General features: G+C 37.1%; 1 protein-coding gene across 2 annotated transcripts in view; it reads left to right on the top strand.

Annotated features, from left to right (window-relative positions):
- The window catches only part of kcnh2a (potassium voltage-gated channel, subfamily H (eag-related), member 2a), a 40,293-nt gene that overhangs the window by 17,125 nt on the left and 4,225 nt on the right, over positions 1–18,943 (top strand). For both annotated transcript variants that reach the window (XM_056235451.1, XM_056235450.1), the window contains exons 6-9: positions 15,103–15,525; positions 16,933–17,329; positions 17,744–17,943; positions 18,091–18,343. In XM_056235451.1, coding sequence (XP_056091426.1) covers positions 15,103–15,525; positions 16,933–17,329; positions 17,744–17,943; positions 18,091–18,343 — 1,273 coding nt within the window. The remainder of the gene's footprint in view (positions 1–15,102; positions 15,526–16,932; positions 17,330–17,743; positions 17,944–18,090; positions 18,344–18,943) is intronic.

Genomic DNA, 18,943 nt, shown 5'->3' with positions numbered 1-18,943 from the left:
GTGAACACTATCGGCAACGCGAGGGCTCCTTAAACATGACAACTTTATGCTGCTCGTTGGCGGATATTTTCTTCTTGGTGCGGGGATCAAGGAATTGACTCAGTTCACTGTACTGTGCCGACAGTATTGAGTTTCTTGCAGCATCTATTTAATGACAACAGGGCGGCCTCCACTTTAAAAGTTCATGTAGCTGCCATACCTGCTTATCATGACCCGGTTGCTGGTGCTTCCCTGGGATCTCATAACCTTGTTTGTAGTTTTCTGAAGGGATCGAGGCATTTAAAGCCTGTTCGTTCTACTCCTGTGTGGGACTTACCGCTTGTTCTAGAGTCCCTTTGTACACCACCATTTGAGCGTTGGCTGTTCTGGATATTAAGTGGTTGTCCTTAAACGTGTCTTTTTTGTTGGCCGTTGCTTCCACTAAACGTGTTGGTGACCTTCATGCCTTGTCAGTGAGTGAATTGTCTTTACGCTGGTTACCAGAGGATTCTGGGGTCATTCTCCGAGCCTTTCTCCCCAAAGTTTTTTTTACCACACAATTTGTGAATCAGACTATTCATCTGGCTGCTTTTCAGCCGCCTTTCAATCACTCAGATACAGATGGGGGGAAGTCTCATCTTCTGTGTCCTGTACGAGCTTTAAAGTGCTATGTTAAGTCTACCGCTTCTTTCAGACAGACGGATCAGTTATTTGTGTGTTATGGTTAGGTATGCAAGGGTGCACCTTTGTCCAAACAGAGACTATCACGCTGGATTGTCGAGACGATAACCACATTGTTGCCACATTGTAGTGGCGTATAATAAATATCATCAACCCTTACCAATGGGTGTTACTTGTCACAGGGCCGCTTTACGGGGAGTTCCTTGGAGGATGTCTGCGAAGCTGCTACCTGTTCTTCTCCATGTACCTTCGCGCAGTTCTACGAGGTTAACGTAGCTGCTTCCCATGATGTTAGCTCTGCAATCCTTCTGGAGCAACCTTGATGTTTGCAGGTGGGTGGCATTCCTCATGACTGTGTTGATATGCATCATCCAGTGCTTTGCACTGCCTCTGGCGGTCAGTAGGAATGCAACAGAACGCTAGTTACGAATGTAACTGTGGTTCTGTGAATTCCGGATGACCGCCAGAGTCACTCGGAATGCGCGAGAAAGAATTCTGAGGCTATCCACCAGTGCTTTGCACTGCCTCTGACGGTCATCCGGAATTCACAGAACCATTTATTTCCTAATCATCTTCGTCTTCTTCGGATCAGCGTTACACTATTAGCTCAGAGTTATAGGAGAGAAGTCCTCTCTTAAGACATCTCATTCAACTTGTTACTCAAAAAACCACTGTGTGTTGTTTCAGTTACTCGTAAGAGTTAGTTCTTTTCCCATGTGTGGTACTATAGATTCTGCTGTGGAATCCAGACAGATAAAAGCGTTTTCTGTCAGAAATACATTAATGACTTTATTTATTTTTTCAGTGTGGCCTGAATCAGTTCAAACATGTGAAATGATGTCCCATATGTGTTTGAACACTGAGGTTTTTATGGCTACTCTCCCATTTATCTTTTTCATGTTATCTGAGGCCTATCCTTGCATAAACAACAGCTGGGGTTGCCTGCAGAAATTACAAATGTTTTGATGGTACTTCCTCCAATGGTAGAAAAAAAATGGAATTATGTTGAGCTCAGCTCAGAAAGCATAATTAATTTAATTTTTTTTAAATTAATTGTAGTAGATTAATATGTTAAATTAACAGCCCAAATATAAATAAAGCTGGGCAGCAGCACTTTTTTGTATGATTCTGAACTCTAGTTCTTAATTAATTTATTCATTTTAGATGTTTAAATAATTTTATAGGAACTAGAGAAACAAAGTTTGTGTTTGTAATGAAAATTTTGATTGATTTATTTGCTTATCAAGCTTTAGACAAAATTATCTCTTTAGTAATGATGCTTTCTCTTCTGGACACAGGCCTCATAGCGGCCAGTATATTCACATTTATTTTTGCGTGCCATCCATAAATATTTTTTAACTTGCTCTTTGTGGAGTCTGCCCATTTGGAGTTGTAAGTTAATGAGACAGCATGGAGGATCTACTATCCGTCTTTGTCTTGACTAGGGTGACCAGACGTCCCGAAAAATTCGGGACAGTCCCAAAATCTAAGCTGTTGTCCCAAATCCTGAATCCGGGCCTAATTGTCCCGAAGATTATACTACTAAAGCAAAATCTTGAGTAGTTATTGCCTGATAAAACATTAAGAACTGTCTGTGGAGGTTGAGTCGTCCTTAAAGGGTTAGTTCACCCAAAAATGAAAATTATGTCATTAATGACTCACCCTCATGTCGTTCCAAGCCCGTAAGACCTCCGTTCATCTTCGGAACACAGTTTAAGATATTTTAGATTTAGTCCGAGAGCTTTCTGTCCCTCCATTGAAAATGTATGTACGGTATACTGTCCTTGTCCAGAAAGGAAATAAAGACATCATCAAAGTAGTCCATGTGACATCAGTGGGTTAGTTAGAATTTTTTGAAGCATCGAAAATACATTTTGGTCCAAAAATAACAAAAACTACGACTAAAACAACATAACAAAAACAACACGCTGCTGACGTAAGACGCTGCTAGAATAGCTTGAATACAGCGTGCGTCTCCCTCAGACTGTAAACGAAGCTCGGGCGCACCAGATTACACATCAGCAGCGTCTTACATCAGCAGCGTCACTGTGGACTCGTGAACGCGGATTGACAACAGAACCGGAAGACAATACAATGCTGAATAAAGTCGTAGTTTTTGTTATTTTTGGACCAAAATGTATTTTCGATACTTCAAAAAAATCGGCACTGATGTCACATGGACTACTTTGATGATGTCTTTATTTCCTTTCTGGACAAGGACAGTATACCGTAATCTAAAATATCTTAAACTGTGTTCCGAAGATAAACGGAGGTCTTACGGGCTTGGAACGACATGAGGGTGAGTCATTAATGACATAATTTTCATTTTTGGGTGAACCAACCCTTTAAGCCAGCCCCCGCCGGCTGCTCGTTGGCTGCAGCATCTTTTTTGTTTCTTTTTTTGAAGTTCTACAAAACCTTGAATTTAGATATGCATTGATAAGCTCATTTCATTCATTCGTTTCGTTGACATGGCTGGTGTACCGGAACTCGCTAAAAAGCAAAAACGTCTCTGCAGGTAAACAGAGACCCCCTCCCAGTGCAACAAAATTAGTTGGATTCAAAGCAAACATATTGTGTTTTCGTATGACCGTAAGGAACTTGGGGAAAAAAGGAGACACAAATCCACTTATATTTAATTTGCAGCACTTTTGACTCAGTGCCTATTGGTTATAACAGGCTGTACACTTGAATACACCTTCACACAGATAATAAATGAGTGAGCAAATATACAGTAGCTAATGGGGCATATAATATAAAAAAAAAACAGAGTAAACATATATTATATAAGCCTCCTGTCTCAGTTTGTGTACTTTAGAGACATAAGTTGTTTTATTAGCAGTGCTATCCTCTTTCCACCAATGTGTTTCTGAATGGTCATTTTGTATAAATACAATAATGCATTATGCTTCTAATTATTACTTAACGTATAAATCAGCCCAGAAACTCAACAAAGTAGTGTTAATCTTAGCAGGTTTCTAAGAATTTTGCAGGAAAGGATGCTAAATTTCCTTGTAGATGCAATTATGGCATTTTTCACCAAAATGATCTCAAAAGTGCCCCATTCCATAATACATCATGAAGGATGTGCAAGGTTTTTCATTATTCACCATGAAATGTGCCTTTAGCTAAGAGTATCTCAAGCAAGGTCATTTCAAATTTCTGTCTAATGGGAAACTGAGCAGTTTTAGAACAATGACTAGTGCCTTTAGACATGTTGTTCATTTTTAAATTATGTATATCTCCCAACATACAGATGAGAGTTTTTATTATTTTAATAGTTTACATGATACAGGCAATATGAGAGTATAGCCATTGGCACAAACATCTGACATTAAAACACTAGCCCTTTAAAAATTATGATGTGAATCAAAATTAAACAATGCAGAGAGGATGGTAAATCGGACCGTGACATAAAGAAATACTTAAGGATACATTTTATTCCAAACCATTTAAAAAAGGCTATGACTGAACACCATTATTATCTTTACTATTGGCTCAGTGTAGTGGCAGTAATCATGTCTGTTACACTTCACTGAAGGCCTTCAGAGTGAAAACATCACGAGTCACATTAAAAACAGATTAATGTGGTATTGCATATTCAGAGAGGTCTTATTATCATTGCCGATGCTTTTTGACTCACTTTAATGACAGGGATTAGTCATCGTCACCTAGAAAGCAGAGACTTACAGTATATTGTGTCTTGGAATAATATCTGCCTTTTCTTTTGATGTCCTTGTATCACTATCTAGTAAATAGCTGTTTTTACATTGAGTCCCAGCCATCAAACAAGAAGTGCGATCTTTGTTGATGCATGAGAAAAGTGACTTCTCATTCATGAAGTCAGTCATGGGTGAGTAATTATGCTGTCAGGGGTCATTTAGAGTGTATGCATGACCTATAGATCAGTTGTTTTCAAAGTGAGTGCCAACCAACACATCCCAAAAAATATAAATGAATGGTCAGAGATGTATTTACCAGGGTGTAGATGTTTGTTTTTCATTGTTCTTTGCTTCTTTGGCAGTTCTTTGAGTTTTTAATATATTTTGGTAACACTTCAGGATTCAATTAGTTAACCCTTGTGTTATGTTGCGGGTCAATTTGACCCGTTTCGATTTTCAAGTTGTTGGAAATACTGGTTAACCGTTGTTTTTTTTCTTGATATTTTGTGACTTTTTCTCATTTATCATGATGAACATCATGCAAAGTTTCAACATGCTGATGTGTTTTGACCTATACAAACAAAATTACTGTTACGTTTGTGATGTTCGAGGGTCAATTTGACCCTCATAGACAGCCATTCAAAAGCAACTGTAGAGACACAAAATAAAAACATTTATTTTCTGTATGTCAGGGCACTTCAAAGTTCTAACGTGCAAGTGCACCTAAAAGTGCTCTAACCCTAACCAAACACACTTGAAAAAGCTAAAATCACAGTGTTTAGAATCATTTACAAATTACAGATGAAAATCTTTGTCAGACACAGATAGTAAAATAAGCTCTCATTTCAATATTCAAAATATCTAAAATACCTAGCTTTTAACCAAAACTTTTATGTAGGATTTTCAAAGGCAGCTTCACAGAGCCAAAAAATAAATAAAAAACATTTATTTGATGTATGTTTTTGTTATGTTTGGTTTCTCACTTCCCAGTGAGTGAATAATGAAACTAGGAAAATAGGTCTTAGGAAACTAGGGAAAGTTAACTTAGGAAAAAATTTTTTTTTTATTATTATACAGCAATTTTTTTTGTTCAGTTACGATGTTCAAAGCCTAAAATGTAAAAAAAAAAAAAAAAAAAAAAAAAAAAATCTATGCAAAAAAATCAGTATACTGTTTATTTTCCAATTTTGTCAAAACAAAACTGTTTTAAAAAATGTTTTAATAACATTTTCATAATTCATATTTTCAGATATAATGTTTTTGTAATGTTTGACAAATGTTGATATTAAAAGTTTACAGTTTGTATCTAAATCTTTGTTGTTTTTCATAGTGTGATTTTTGAGGAATTGTATTGAATCCAATTAGGGTCAATTTGACCCGGTCCATAAAGGGTGTACACAGAAATCGAACAGAACACAAGGGTTAATGCATTTGGTATCATGAACTAACAAGGAACACTACTTTTACTGCATTCATTAAGGTAGGTTAATGTACATTTTTGCATACAATAACTTTCAAAACCTTTGGGTCAGTATGATAATTTTTTATTCAACAAAGACACATTAAATTGATTAATGGTAAAAAAAAAACTTTTATTATGTTAAAATATTTTTTTCAAATAAATGCTATTCTTTTTAACTTTCTTTTCATCAAAGAAACCTGTTTTCAAAATTAATAATAATAATAAAAAAATATTCCATCACAGGAATATATTAGGCTACATTTTAAAATATAATGAAATAGAAAACTTAAAAAAATTGTAAATACAAAGTTCTGTCATAGAACTTTAATGCTGGGACTCTATAACTATAGGACGCTGATAGGTCCAATACTCAATCTGCTTGGAATCACATTGTTCTCTATAGGGCACAGCTGATTGGGTCCTGCTGTATCAGCAGCCAATGAGCTCGTTGCTAAATCTTCAGCCACTTGGTCAGCATTTTCTGTAGCATTTGCAGCGTGCTTTCAGAAATCCTCCACCTCTCCCAGCTCCACCTATAGTGATCTGCTATTGGTAATTCATGCACGCTAATTGTACAGCAGCAGCATGTCTTACTTGCTCACATGTTGTGTATGTATTAGGAGTAGCAAGTCCCTTGCTTGCTCTGCAGCAGCAATAGCGTAAAAGATCTATTCTGCCAAGACCAGACATATAATCAGTCATATCCAACCACATCCATTACTATGCCAAACACTCCGAGAGTTGTCAAGAAAGATTGAATAATATTTCACAATATTACTGTTTTACGTTTTTTTTTTTATCAAATAAATGCAGCCTTGCTAAGCATAAGGGCTTTCTTTCAAAAACATTATAAAATCTTACAGACCCCAAACTTTTGAACAGTAGTGTATATCAATACATTTAACACTTGAAGTTGTATAAATTAACGGAAATTAATGCATTATGAAGGAGCATAAATTAACAATGAACAATGGTATATTTATAAATGATTATTAACCTAGATTAATAAATGCTGTAAAAATGCTGTTCTTTGTTAGTTCACGATACCTGATGTTAACACACCGAAGCTAGTAAGTGTAAGTATTACAGTATTATCTTTTAATTGAGAATAATCATACAAATGTGTATTGTGTGAGCATACTGAGCAATGACCCACGTTTGGCAGAAAGGGTTTATTCACCGCGTACACTGGCTTGGCTTTCATTTTATACATGTAATTTAAGGTTAAAACTAATGTGGGTGAAAATTATCATAAGAGAAGCGAGTGAGAGGTGAGGGTCTGTAAAACGCCTGGGAGCTGGGCACAGAGAGAAAAAAAACTGCATTTTTTTTTGCATGTTTGTGTCTATCAGGGGAATGGAGGATATCCATCAAGCCCTGCAGCTGGGCTACTGAGAGTGAGGAGGTGGATCAGTCAGCCAGCTGCAATTACATCTCTTCTCGAGTGGGACTTCCACAGAAGAGAGAGAGAGAGAGAGAGAGAGGAACATACACAAACACAGTGTTTCTGAAAGCGAGAGAGGGAGGGATGGAGAGGGATACCACAGGCAGTTTACTCTCTTTAAAAGGCAAAGCGTGGAAAAAGTGGAACAGCTGCACTAACAGTGTGACGATGGATCCGTGCTGCTCCCGTTCAGAATCGTATTCTGTTTTCAGATTTTTGTGTGAGAAACCAATGTTAAGATCAGCAGTTTACTCATATTGTTGTGTTTATTGCTGAGCACAAATCGGACTGGACAACTTTGAAGCGTGGAAAAAGTGAGCGAACTGCTCTGAAATTTAAAGACCAATCCGGCTTTTATTGGAAGCCACTGAAGAGATACATCTGAAAGAGAAGCCTTCACACTGACGGAAGTGATCCACCTCAGAGGATGACAGAGGTGTTGGTTGTTCCTGTGAGCAGTAGGTGAGGTGAGATGAACAGTGGTGGATAACAGAGTCTAGGCAGCTATCTATATGGAGTAGAAACATGTCCTTTAGTGCCAGAGGCAGCATTCCTCAGGAGGGGGCGCAAGGTAGCACTGAGCGGAGAAACTCACGGGTCAAGAGGGCTGTTCGCATCTCTAGTATTGTCGCACAGGAGGTGAGTTCCCTATACGCTTTGTTTTTAGCATTTGATATACAGTACTGTTCAAAAGTTTGGGGTCTGTAAGAATTTTTATTTTAAGAATGAATTACTTTCATTCAGCAAGAAACATTAAATTGATCTAAAGTGAGAGTAAAGACATTTAGAATGTTACAAAAACATGCTGTTCTTTTGAAATTTCTATTCATTAAAGAATCTTGGGGGGGGGGGGGGGGGGGTATCCCGATTTTCACAAAAAATATTAAGCTGCACAACTGTTTTCAACTGATAATAGTACGAAATGTTTCTTGAGCAGCAATTAAGCATATTAGAATGATTTCTGAAGGAATCATGTGACACTGAAGACTGGAGTAATGATGCTGAAAATTCAGCTTTGCTACAGAAAATATCTACAAAAGTAGAAATTATTTTAAATTGTAATTATTACCATATTACTGTTTAACTGTATTTTGATCAAATAAATGCTCCCTTGGTGAGCATAGAGACGTCTTTCAAAAACAAAATTACCGACCCCAAAATTTTCAATGGTACAGTAGTGTTACACATTGACTTATAGTTAAACTCACTCATAATAATTAATAATAATAATACATTTATGTTTAATACATTTACATTAATAAACAAACACATTTATGTTTATTAATAATGCATGACTAAACTGAAAACTCAACCAGTAGAATATTGACAGCTTGGATTATTTTGACATAACCTTTTTTCGGTACACTGAGACTATAAATAGTTAGAATTTTTAGAAATTCGGCGTTGTTCAGTGTATTTAGAGTAGAAGGAAACATTGATTTTTAAATCAGTTGTACTCTAATGGTAGTCTGTGTGGTTTGTCTCCAGTATTGAGAGTCGGATGGTGTAAACAGCTGCCCCTAGAATAGCATTACTTCCAAATTAAATTCATTATCGGTGTTAGCATTATTTCAGGATTTACTTCAGGTGTTGTTCTGGGACAGTGCACATGAGAGCAGGGTTTTCCCATAATTATGGTTGTCACAAATTTGAAACTTGAATGTTGACCTTTTATATTCGCTGCAGAAAATTAAGTGAAAGAAAAATCGGATTCTATTTTTGCTTTCTCAAATCGTGCAATTTTAAGAGACCACCCAGAAATGAAAATATTAATTTTAGGATGAACTATCCCTTTAAATTGTTTCAGTAGAATGCGCCTGTTCTTGTATGTAATGTGATGAAAGTGATGCCACAGGACATGAACACTGGCACAGGACGGAAACACTGTCATTTGTCTCTGCCCAGAGCCTCTCGTTGGCGGCATGATTGGTGTTGTGGTGTCAGAACTGGGCCCTGCTCACCACAGTCACAGCAGTCAGGTCAAGCACCCTACATTCATCTCAACACAAGGATGCCCTTGACTGCCACACCACCGTCTGTGAGGCACTGAGACAATCACTCGCTGCAAATGGCAGTGCCCTATGGGCTGTAGCGCTTCCTTGATCCATAGTTGCCCTCTCATACTGCTCCCCCGTGAGATTAACTTCCATGTTTCAACTGACAGATTTCTCACAGCCTTCTTAAGCTTGATACATCTGAACTCTCTACTTGTAATGTTTCCAGGACCTGAATTCATTTCTTCACAGGCAAATAAGGACACCCTGGAGCTGGATGTTGGCTGGTTGCTCTGTGAGGTTAAGAAGCATTGTTAATTGATTTGAGGGAGATTCGGTAATAGTCTTTTAATGGAGGGATTCATTGTGTGTGGACTCCATGTCATGACATTGGTGGACAGCTGGTGCGAGGTAGGACATCAGGAAAGTTTTTGCCTTGAAGCATGTACAGTATAAGCCTGAAACAACACACAAGGGATGGACATAGCATAGCATAGTTCTGTCAACCAGAGCAAATGATAGAGATAAGATCCAGTTTTTGCTTTTTTTTTTTTTTTAAATATGAGGCTGTTTTTTTTAAATATAATACAGTACTTCATATTAGTGGTACAAATTAGTTGTTGACCAATATAGATTTTTTTTTAAAGGGTGATTGATTTTATTTCTTCAATCCTAAATACACATTTTTATTATTATTTATACAATATATAACAAAATGTATGGAATACATTCACAATATGAAGTCGGCATGAAATTGAAATTGCAATAGTCTTTTTTTTCCATATTGTAACAAATACACTGCTTCTCAAATAATAAAAATTGTTGGGATCGTTGTGGTTTGCTGTTGCTGTGATCTCATGTAAGTGAAAGGTTGCCCCGCAAGTCAAAATAATCATAATTTTTTGTTTTCTTTTAACAATCATGAGTTCTGAATGACCTGTATGGGGCACCGGGGGCCTCAGCAGCTTCCAAGGGGCCTCAAAAGGATTTAAAATAAGACAAAACAAGATTTCAAATAAGCTAAAAAAGCTTACAATCAATATATTTCTTATTTGAAATTATCCCTCAGCAGCTGTTTTTCTTTTCTTTGAAAAACCACCCTTACAAAAAAATAAGTACATTTTGTAAGTATATAGGGCAGGACTCACACTTGGAAAACCTGGACATATGAGGTAGTATGATTTCTAGACCTATAAAAGTCATACATTTAAAAATTCCTAAAGTGGGTTATATTTTATTAAATCCCTACTCTTTAATCCATATCCAGTAAATCGTGAACATCTGGAATGCCCGTAGAACATTCAGCAATCCAAACTTCTGGAATTCTATTCTATCTTTTTATTATTTTATTTACTTTTATTTACTTTTAATGTATGGACATTCCTAGAAAAAAAAGGGTGAGCCTTTGAATGTTTTTGTGAACAATGTCAGAAGTCAGAAAGATTGAGAACCAGAATTTTGTATTTATTTTATTGATCGCAGATTCCCTGCCAACATGGCTCTTCTAATCTGATAAATTAAAAGTATGTTTGAATAGATTTTACTGCACAGAGCTCTGAAAGGTATAGATGTCTTGGCTGTAGATCAAATCTGTAAATTGTCTGGTGAGTCAGAGAACAAGGAGCCAGTGAGGGTAGCAGTGTTTTATTTTTTGTTGGAGCTTCAATGTAGTTCCATCCCAGAAGGCTATTTTCAGTCCCAAGGCCGGTTCCTTCACCCTTACGTCCTCTCTCTTTCCTACCCCTGCTGTGGTACTGGCCTTGGACTGACATGTCCACCCCACCCCTTCACCCAAACAAACTCACACAAAGCTAATTCACAAGGACAGTGTACCCATGCCACAGGACACAAAAATATTTATCACCAATTTTGGTTGACATGGGTGAATAAACATGATTTGAAATCTAATGTTTGCTCATTTATAAATGCATATAGACCCAGCAGCAGCCTTTTAATTAATGTGAGTTGATGCGTCAGCACTGAGGGTGAATCAAGCCTTGAGTTGAGGAACACAGAAGGATTTTGATGTTATTCATTATCCGAAGTGACAGAAAAGGTCTCAAAGTAACTCCTCCTTCACTCTGGATATTAATAAATCAAGGTAGCCTTTTACTAAAGATGAAATACAATTAGGATCTTTGAAGAAAAGTATAACAAGTGATTTAAAAAAAGAAGAAACCAAAAATTGTATTTCCTTTTTGCATAAAATTAACACTTTTCTTATAGCATTGCACTATTGCCATTCAACACTAGCAAATCATTTTATATTTGTTCACTTTTTTTGTAAGTCAATAACAAATCTGCCAAGATCTGTATAAATATATGTACTTCTAAATTAGTGGTTCTCAACCAAAAATGACTAAAAAATGATTGTAAAATACATTATATTAAAAAGACTTAATTTAAATGCTAACAAAATATGTAAACTGAAATATTTCCCTCCTCAATAGCTATTATTTTTATTGAAAAAAAAAACAAAAAACAATAATTAGAATGTTATAAAATCACAAAATAGTGTTTAACTATTCAGTATTCAAATTGAAAAGATTGAGAACTATAAAAGGAATGTCTAATGTTTGTTAACTGGGATGTGATGAATTCTGGGAAAATGTGTGTCCCAGTACCGGTTTAATCACAAGATTTTGGTGCGCCCTCTTCCTGTGGTCGGTCTCTCTCTCTCTCTCTCTCTCTCTCTCTCTCTCTCTCTCTCTCTCTCTCTCTCTCTCTCTCTCTCTCTCTCTCTCTCTCTCTCTCTCTCTCTCTCTCTCTCTCTCTCTGTCTTTCTCATTCTGTATGTATGTAAATTTAAGTGACTGGCAGCTATTTTGCATCTGAATCAGAGCAATAGCACAAATAGGTCTTTCAATCTTAAAAATGGCTTTGCCTCAGAACTTTTAAACTTTCTTGCTAAATGTTGTAGGGCAGTAACACAAAGCATGAGTAGATGGACTGCAAGAACCCGGAGAACTACTACTAAATGGACAAATCCAGAAGATGGCAGAAAAGAAACTGAGGGAATTGGGGGTTGGACAGTTCCTGGATCCTGAGGAGAGGAGCTTCTGTGCTCACCATTCCCCATGCAGACATGTAGAGTCATGGATTCTGCCACTTGAGCCATGAGCAGGGGCAGTCGGAAGATTATCGGATCATGATTCTGACCTTGGTGCTGAAGCCACTGAACAAGCTCTTCCAGTCCTGTTCTCCTGTTCAGCCTCAGCCTTCATTTCAGATACACATGCCTTGCAAACAAGGCTCCCTGAGCCTTCGCTTTTGCGACAAGACAAGTCCCATTCTTGGCCAAGAGAGCAGAGAGGTAAGAGCGACCAGAGACTTTAAGGTTGAGAAAAGTTTTTATATATATATGGACAATTTATTCTAGAACCACTTTATGTATTATGCATATTTTTATTTTTTATGTGGAATTATTGTAGTTTAGAAGGTCACTTGTTATTGTCTGACTATGTTTTGCTGTTCCACACAAATTAATGAGTGCTAAGGCAAGTCATGGATGTAAACTACATCAGCCTTTTCATAGATTCTAGTTATTAAAATAGATGCATAAACTAAACATAATTAATCTGGAAGCTAAATGAGATTTTGATTTTATTAGCCGTTCAGTGCAGGCATTATTTGTGAGGACAAGTGTCAGTGTAATGAGATATTTTGATTATGAAAATTTAAATTTCCATAAACAAATGAAGTCTAGAAGATGTTTTTTTCCTCCCGCTTGCGTTTCAGTCTTCTGTGGATATGTTTCTTCATTCTAATGGTACATAATGAGCAAGAGAAAGATTGACATAAATTAATTATGATTCTGCATCATTGGCCTTTGGTAGACTAAGTTCAAGGCTGTCTTAAAACAAGAAATTGTTTGATCCTGTATATTTAATAAATCATAATGCAAAAATATTTATACCTGAGCTATAAAGTGGTTTATATACTTATGTAGTGAATAATATTTGTGTGGTGTTTTGAATCTACTGCCTTAATTATTCTAATAAACACAAGCTTGGGGCTTTGAGAAAATGACTAAACATTGGTCATCTTTAGGGGCCTGGAAAAAATAATGAGATGAAGTTTGCTGCCTAGAGGGTGTTTACAAGTGTGAAGCGTTAATGTTCTCCCTGCAGTGATGTGTACTCAGTGGATATCTCAGAGACTAAACATGGCTTCATTACTTCACCCACTCTGAGTTACAGCCCACTCAGTTCCTGTCAGGAACATATGATAATATTTCTGCCTTACAGCAAGCTTTGTAAAAGGTTTCTACAATTAAATGAGGAGAATGGACTGAACATGTTTTGGTTTAACTGGCTAGTCTATGAAACATACAATTGAGGTTGTTGATAACTCAGAGAAGCTTTACAGAACATAGTAATATGTGCTCATAAAGTGGTATAAAATAAATATTTATATCCTGTTTCTCTTTGAATATTTTTTGTAATATTATTATTATTATTATTATTTACAATTATGCAGCATTGAAATATAAAAACTGCATGTGGAGACAGCAAAAACTTGAAAATGGCTGATGGCAACAGCCGCTAAGGTAGAATTTATCAGAAACATTTTTAAATTTTAGCGAAGGGTAAATTGGAACCACCAATTATTTGTGATTTATAATTATATTATATCTAAATCAAATGAATAATTATTCATATAATTGTACATTACCATTTAAAAGTTTCGGTCAGTATGATTTTTTTAATGTTTTTGAGAAGTCTCTTATACATACCAATTTGATCAAAAATTATTTATTCGGCTGTTTGTGTTTCGCCACCTTCTGCCTGAGTTTATCATTTGTTGTCACAGTCACTCATTATGTTCAGCTGTTCACTCATTAGTCTACTCATTATGACTTGTATGTTCAGTTCTGTTTGAGTTTAGTTGTCCGGTGTTGTCAGTTTATGGATGTGTTTTATGTTACTCTGTTCTATTGCCTTTTTGTCTTTATCTTCATCTTCGTGTGCGTTTATACAACCACCCGCTTGACAGAACACCAGACCTACAAAGTAAATATCGGCGTGTTTTTTTAAGTTTTATTTATTTTCAGTAAATACGTGTTTTGGTTTATTTTTCCCCCTGCTTGTACTATGGACATTCCAGCAGTAAAACTGTTGTTCCTTGAGCAGGGAGAATGGTCCCTTGAGGAACATTTAGAGGAGTTTCTGGACCTCGCCCATCAGACCACCTTCCCGGATAATTGCCTGTGCTCGTTCCTTCTTGCCGGCCTCAACAGTTGTCCAGAGAGGCTACTCGAAGGAGCTTCACCACATTGTTGGAGTGGGTGCTGTTTTCCTGCTGATCAGCGTTCGCTGTCAAGGATGCCGCCAGCCCCATTCCCAATCCAGTGCACAGCCAGAACCACCCAGCCTAAAAGGATCGACAGCCTGAGGCAACGCGAGGGAATCCGCCACGACGTTAGAGCCCATGCCCCTTAGAACGACCAAGGATCACATCGCTGTGGAACCCGAACAGCGCCCGCCTGACCAGGTGTGTGAGCCAGCCACGTCATCCAACGCCAAGGGAGCGTCGGTGAACTTTGAGGGTTTGGAAGTGAGCCCTAAAGTTCGAAAGAACCGCCTTTAATTAAAATAGAATATTTTGTAACAATGTAAATCTTTATTGTCAATTGAATTCCTCCTTGCTGAATAAAAGAATTCATGTCTTTAAAAAAAAACTTGATTGAATTTTATTTCATTCTTAGGAGCAGGACACCATTAAAATCATGTTGATAATGTGAGTGTGTAAAAGTGGTTTTGCTGCAGATGTGCAGCAGCAGGTGCTTTAATCTTAAATATGTAATGACAAAAGCACTTCGACAGAGACTTCAGCCATAATCTGAAAAGACTTCTCATTGTGAAGTATATTCCTCCTCAGGTGCTGTCTCTGGGTGCAGATGTCCTTCCTGAGTATAAGCTGCAGGCTCCCCGTATCCACAAATGGACCATCTTACACTACAGCCCCTTCAAGGCAGTCTGGGACTGGGTCATCTTGCTGCTGGTCATCTATACAGCAATCTTCACACCTTACTCAGCTTCGTTTCTGCTCAGCGACGAAGAAGAGGCCGCCATGCAGCGCTGCGGTTACTCCTGCAGTCCACTCAACGTGGTGGACCTCATTGTGGATATCATGTTCGTAGTAGACATTGTGATTAACTTTCGCACAACTTACGTAAACAGCAACGACGAAGTGGTTAGTCAACCCGGACGGATAGCCATCTACTATTTTAAAGGCTGGTTCCTCATTGACATGGTGGCTGCCATCCCCTTCGACTTGCTCATTTATCGTTCAGGAGAAGAGGTGAGTGAGCTTATGGGTAATTTTGATTTTAAAAGTTGGCATGCAACGAAAGTTGCGATAGTCTTTTACTGGTAACGCTTTATTTTACGACCCGCAAACAACAGCGTAAGTAAACCGAAAATACAGTGTACGTTTCTGTAATTATAGGGTACTTCCGTGTAGGTATAGGGCAACAATATGTTAAGTTTGGTGTATTAAAGGGGTAACAAGCAGATAGTATACAACCTGCAAATAACTTTGTAAGTAAACTGAAATTACGGTGTACGTTTTATAGTGTACCTCCGTGTAAGGTAATAAAGGGGTAACAAGCTATGCAAGCAAATTATTTATAATGTAATTATTTTAACAGGTACCTATTATGTTAATATATTCCAGGCAAAAATTGTACGTCTGTTGTGTATAAAAGTTATCAAATTTCTGGCAAAATATGTTCTTGTGCAATTTTACATTTAATTTTGGCATCTGTGGGTTGATTTAACAATATTTAATCTAGTAAGAAATAAATTCATTTTTTATCATACTGTGCTTACATACAGCCATATACGTTTCATTTTCAACCCACAGATGTCAAAATTACCCTGTAAAATTGCACAAGAACATATTTTGCCAGAAATGTGATGATAACTTTTATATACAACAGACGTACATTTTTTGCCTGGAATATATTAACATAATAGGTACCTGTTAGTTTTAAAATAATTACATTATAAATAATTTGCTTGTATATATGCTTGTTACCCCTTTATTAGCCAACCCAAAACTTAACATATTGTTCCCTTATACCTACACGGAGGTACACTATAATTACAGAAACGTACACCGTAATTTTGATTTACTGACGAAGTTATTTACAGGTTGTATATCTGCTTGTTACCCCTTTATTACCCAAAACTTAACATATTGTTCCCTTATACCTACGCGGAAGTACGCTATAATTACAGAAACGTACACTGTAATTTCGGTGTACTTACGCAGTTGTTTGCGGGTCGTAAAATAAAGTGTTACCCTTTTACTTCCCTATTGTGACTTGCAGTATATCAACAGCTGAAACAGCTTCTCGAACAAGAAAAAATGTCGGGCGGGACTTGATATTTCCATTGGGAAATGATTTGATGGTTGTGGTTTGCTGTTGCTGTGATGTCATGTGAGTGCCCTCGCACAGAAAAAAAACGCATTGAAGAGAGATGTTGATGCAAGAGGGAGGAGAAGTTATTTGTATTAAAGATAACGAGGGCACATAAATAAATAAATAAAAATGTGCACGGTTAAACCATTTATAATAAATACTGCTATATTCCATTAAAAAAAATAAGAATTGCACATTTTGATTTTATGGTGACTTTAATATTCTGTCATAGATGCTAACAACCATCTCATAACCTTTTGATCATTTTCATGTATTGGCAGACAACGACTCTGATTGGCCTACTGAAGACTGCTCGGCTGCTGCGATTGGTGCGTGTGGCACGTAAACTCGATCGTTATTCTGAGTATGGAGCTGCGGTGCTTTTTCTCCTCATGTGCACCTTTGCACTTATCGCCCACTGGCTGGCCTGCATCTGGTATGCTATTGGGAACGTGGAGAGGAACAGTAATTCTCGGATCGGTTGGCTTGAGTCTTTGGGTGATCATCTGGGGAAGCCTTATAATATGTCGATACCTGGCTCAGGACCCTCGATTAAAGATAAATATGTCACTGCCCTCTACTTCACCTTCAGTAGCCTCACCAGCGTGGGCTTTGGAAACGTCTCCCCAAACACCAATTCTGAGAAGATCTTTTCTATCTGTGTTATGCTTATTGGAGGTTAGTGTTTATTATTGAATGTTAGTATGATTTACAGCTTTAACCCGCTATGACTGGATCATTTATCTTATTAACTCAAAAACAAAATGTTTTCTATTTTAATATATTTTTAAAATATAATTTGTTCCTGTGATAGCGAAGCTGAATTTTTACAGTCTTCAGAAATCATTCTAATATAATATAATATAATATAATTATCAATGTTAAATTTTTATCATTAATATTCAAATATTTTCTGATGAAGAACCAATGATAGTATTAAACCTCCCAACTAATCATACTTAAGTGACTTGGTTGTAAAATTTGGTGGAATTTTGAAGATTAAGTGGATAAATATTTATCTTTGGTCAATCTGAGGGCAATAAAAAGCTTTGCTCTAAAATAAAATGTTCCCTGTTGTTGTTTTATTTACAGCGCTGATGTATGCTAGCATATTTGGAAATGTGTCAGCCATCATCCAGAGACTGTACTCTGGCACTGCACGTTACCACACTCAGATGCTGCGGGTTCGGGAATTTATCCGTTTCCACCAGATCCCAAACCCACTCAAGCAAAAACTGGAGGAGTACTTTCAGCATGCTTGGTCCTACACGAACGGCATTGACATGAATGCTGTGAGTCAGAGAGTCACATACAGAATGCCTTGTGAACACCTGGGCATACTCTATTTTTTCCCCACTCTCTTTATTCTTGCATACACACATGACAGGGCACATTACACTGTATCATTTATCACATTAGCCTGTTTTATCTCATTGCAGGTGCTGAAGGGGTTCCCAGAGTGCTTACAGGCAGACATCTGTTTGCATCTAAATCGTACATTGCTGCAGAACTGTAAAGCTTTCAAGGGTTCCACTAAAGGCTGCCTACGTGCTTTGGCTATGAAGTTCAAGACCACACACGCCCCACCAGGAGACACCTTGGTCCATGCTGGCGATGTGATTCCAGCGCTATACTTCATTTCTCGTGGCTCCATTGAGATCTTAAAGGGAGATGTGGTAGTGGCCATTTTAGGTAAAGGAAGAGAGTTTGGGTCACAAAAACTGACATTGTGATCATATGCATATTCCAATATTTTTATTCCATGGACAAAAAAACCCTTTTAACTCTGACCCCTTTCCTAAAATATAAAGGCAGATATGTATTTTCAACTTTAAAGACCCATTTGATAACAATATTATACATGTATGGAAATATATATACTTTATATTACATTGACACAATATTTTTTCTATCCACCATTAGAGTACTTTTAGATTTATAAAATTGTGAAACTATTTTATTGTATTGTATTATTTTCTCTTATTTTACTCCGAGACAAAGTCCCAAGTACTCATCCTGAGAATTCAAAGGAGAAAGCTGTTGTTGTGTAGCTCCACCTTGTGGACGTTTATATTTATTCTGTTATGGGTTTTTTAATGCCATGGAGCGCCATCTGTTGTTGATGCAAAATATTTTTTTCTGTTTTCTAAGACTGAATTTTAAATAGCATACCACATACTAGCATATTACTCTTACTGTTCATATGGGGAAAATAGTGAGAATTGTGTGGTAGTATGCTTTTATGAATTCAAAGCTTTTAGTGTTTGTCAACTGAGGGAAGATTCATTATGA

This window comes from Rhinichthys klamathensis, unplaced genomic scaffold (genome assembly GCF_029890125.1).
Source record: "Rhinichthys klamathensis goyatoka isolate OS25496 unplaced genomic scaffold, OSU_Roscu_1.1 h1tg000422l_1, whole genome shotgun sequence".
Lineage (NCBI taxonomy): Eukaryota > Metazoa > Chordata > Actinopteri > Cypriniformes > Leuciscidae > Rhinichthys > Rhinichthys klamathensis.
The sequence above is the reverse complement of the archived record's forward strand: the minus strand, read 5'-3'. Positions and strand labels throughout refer to the sequence as shown.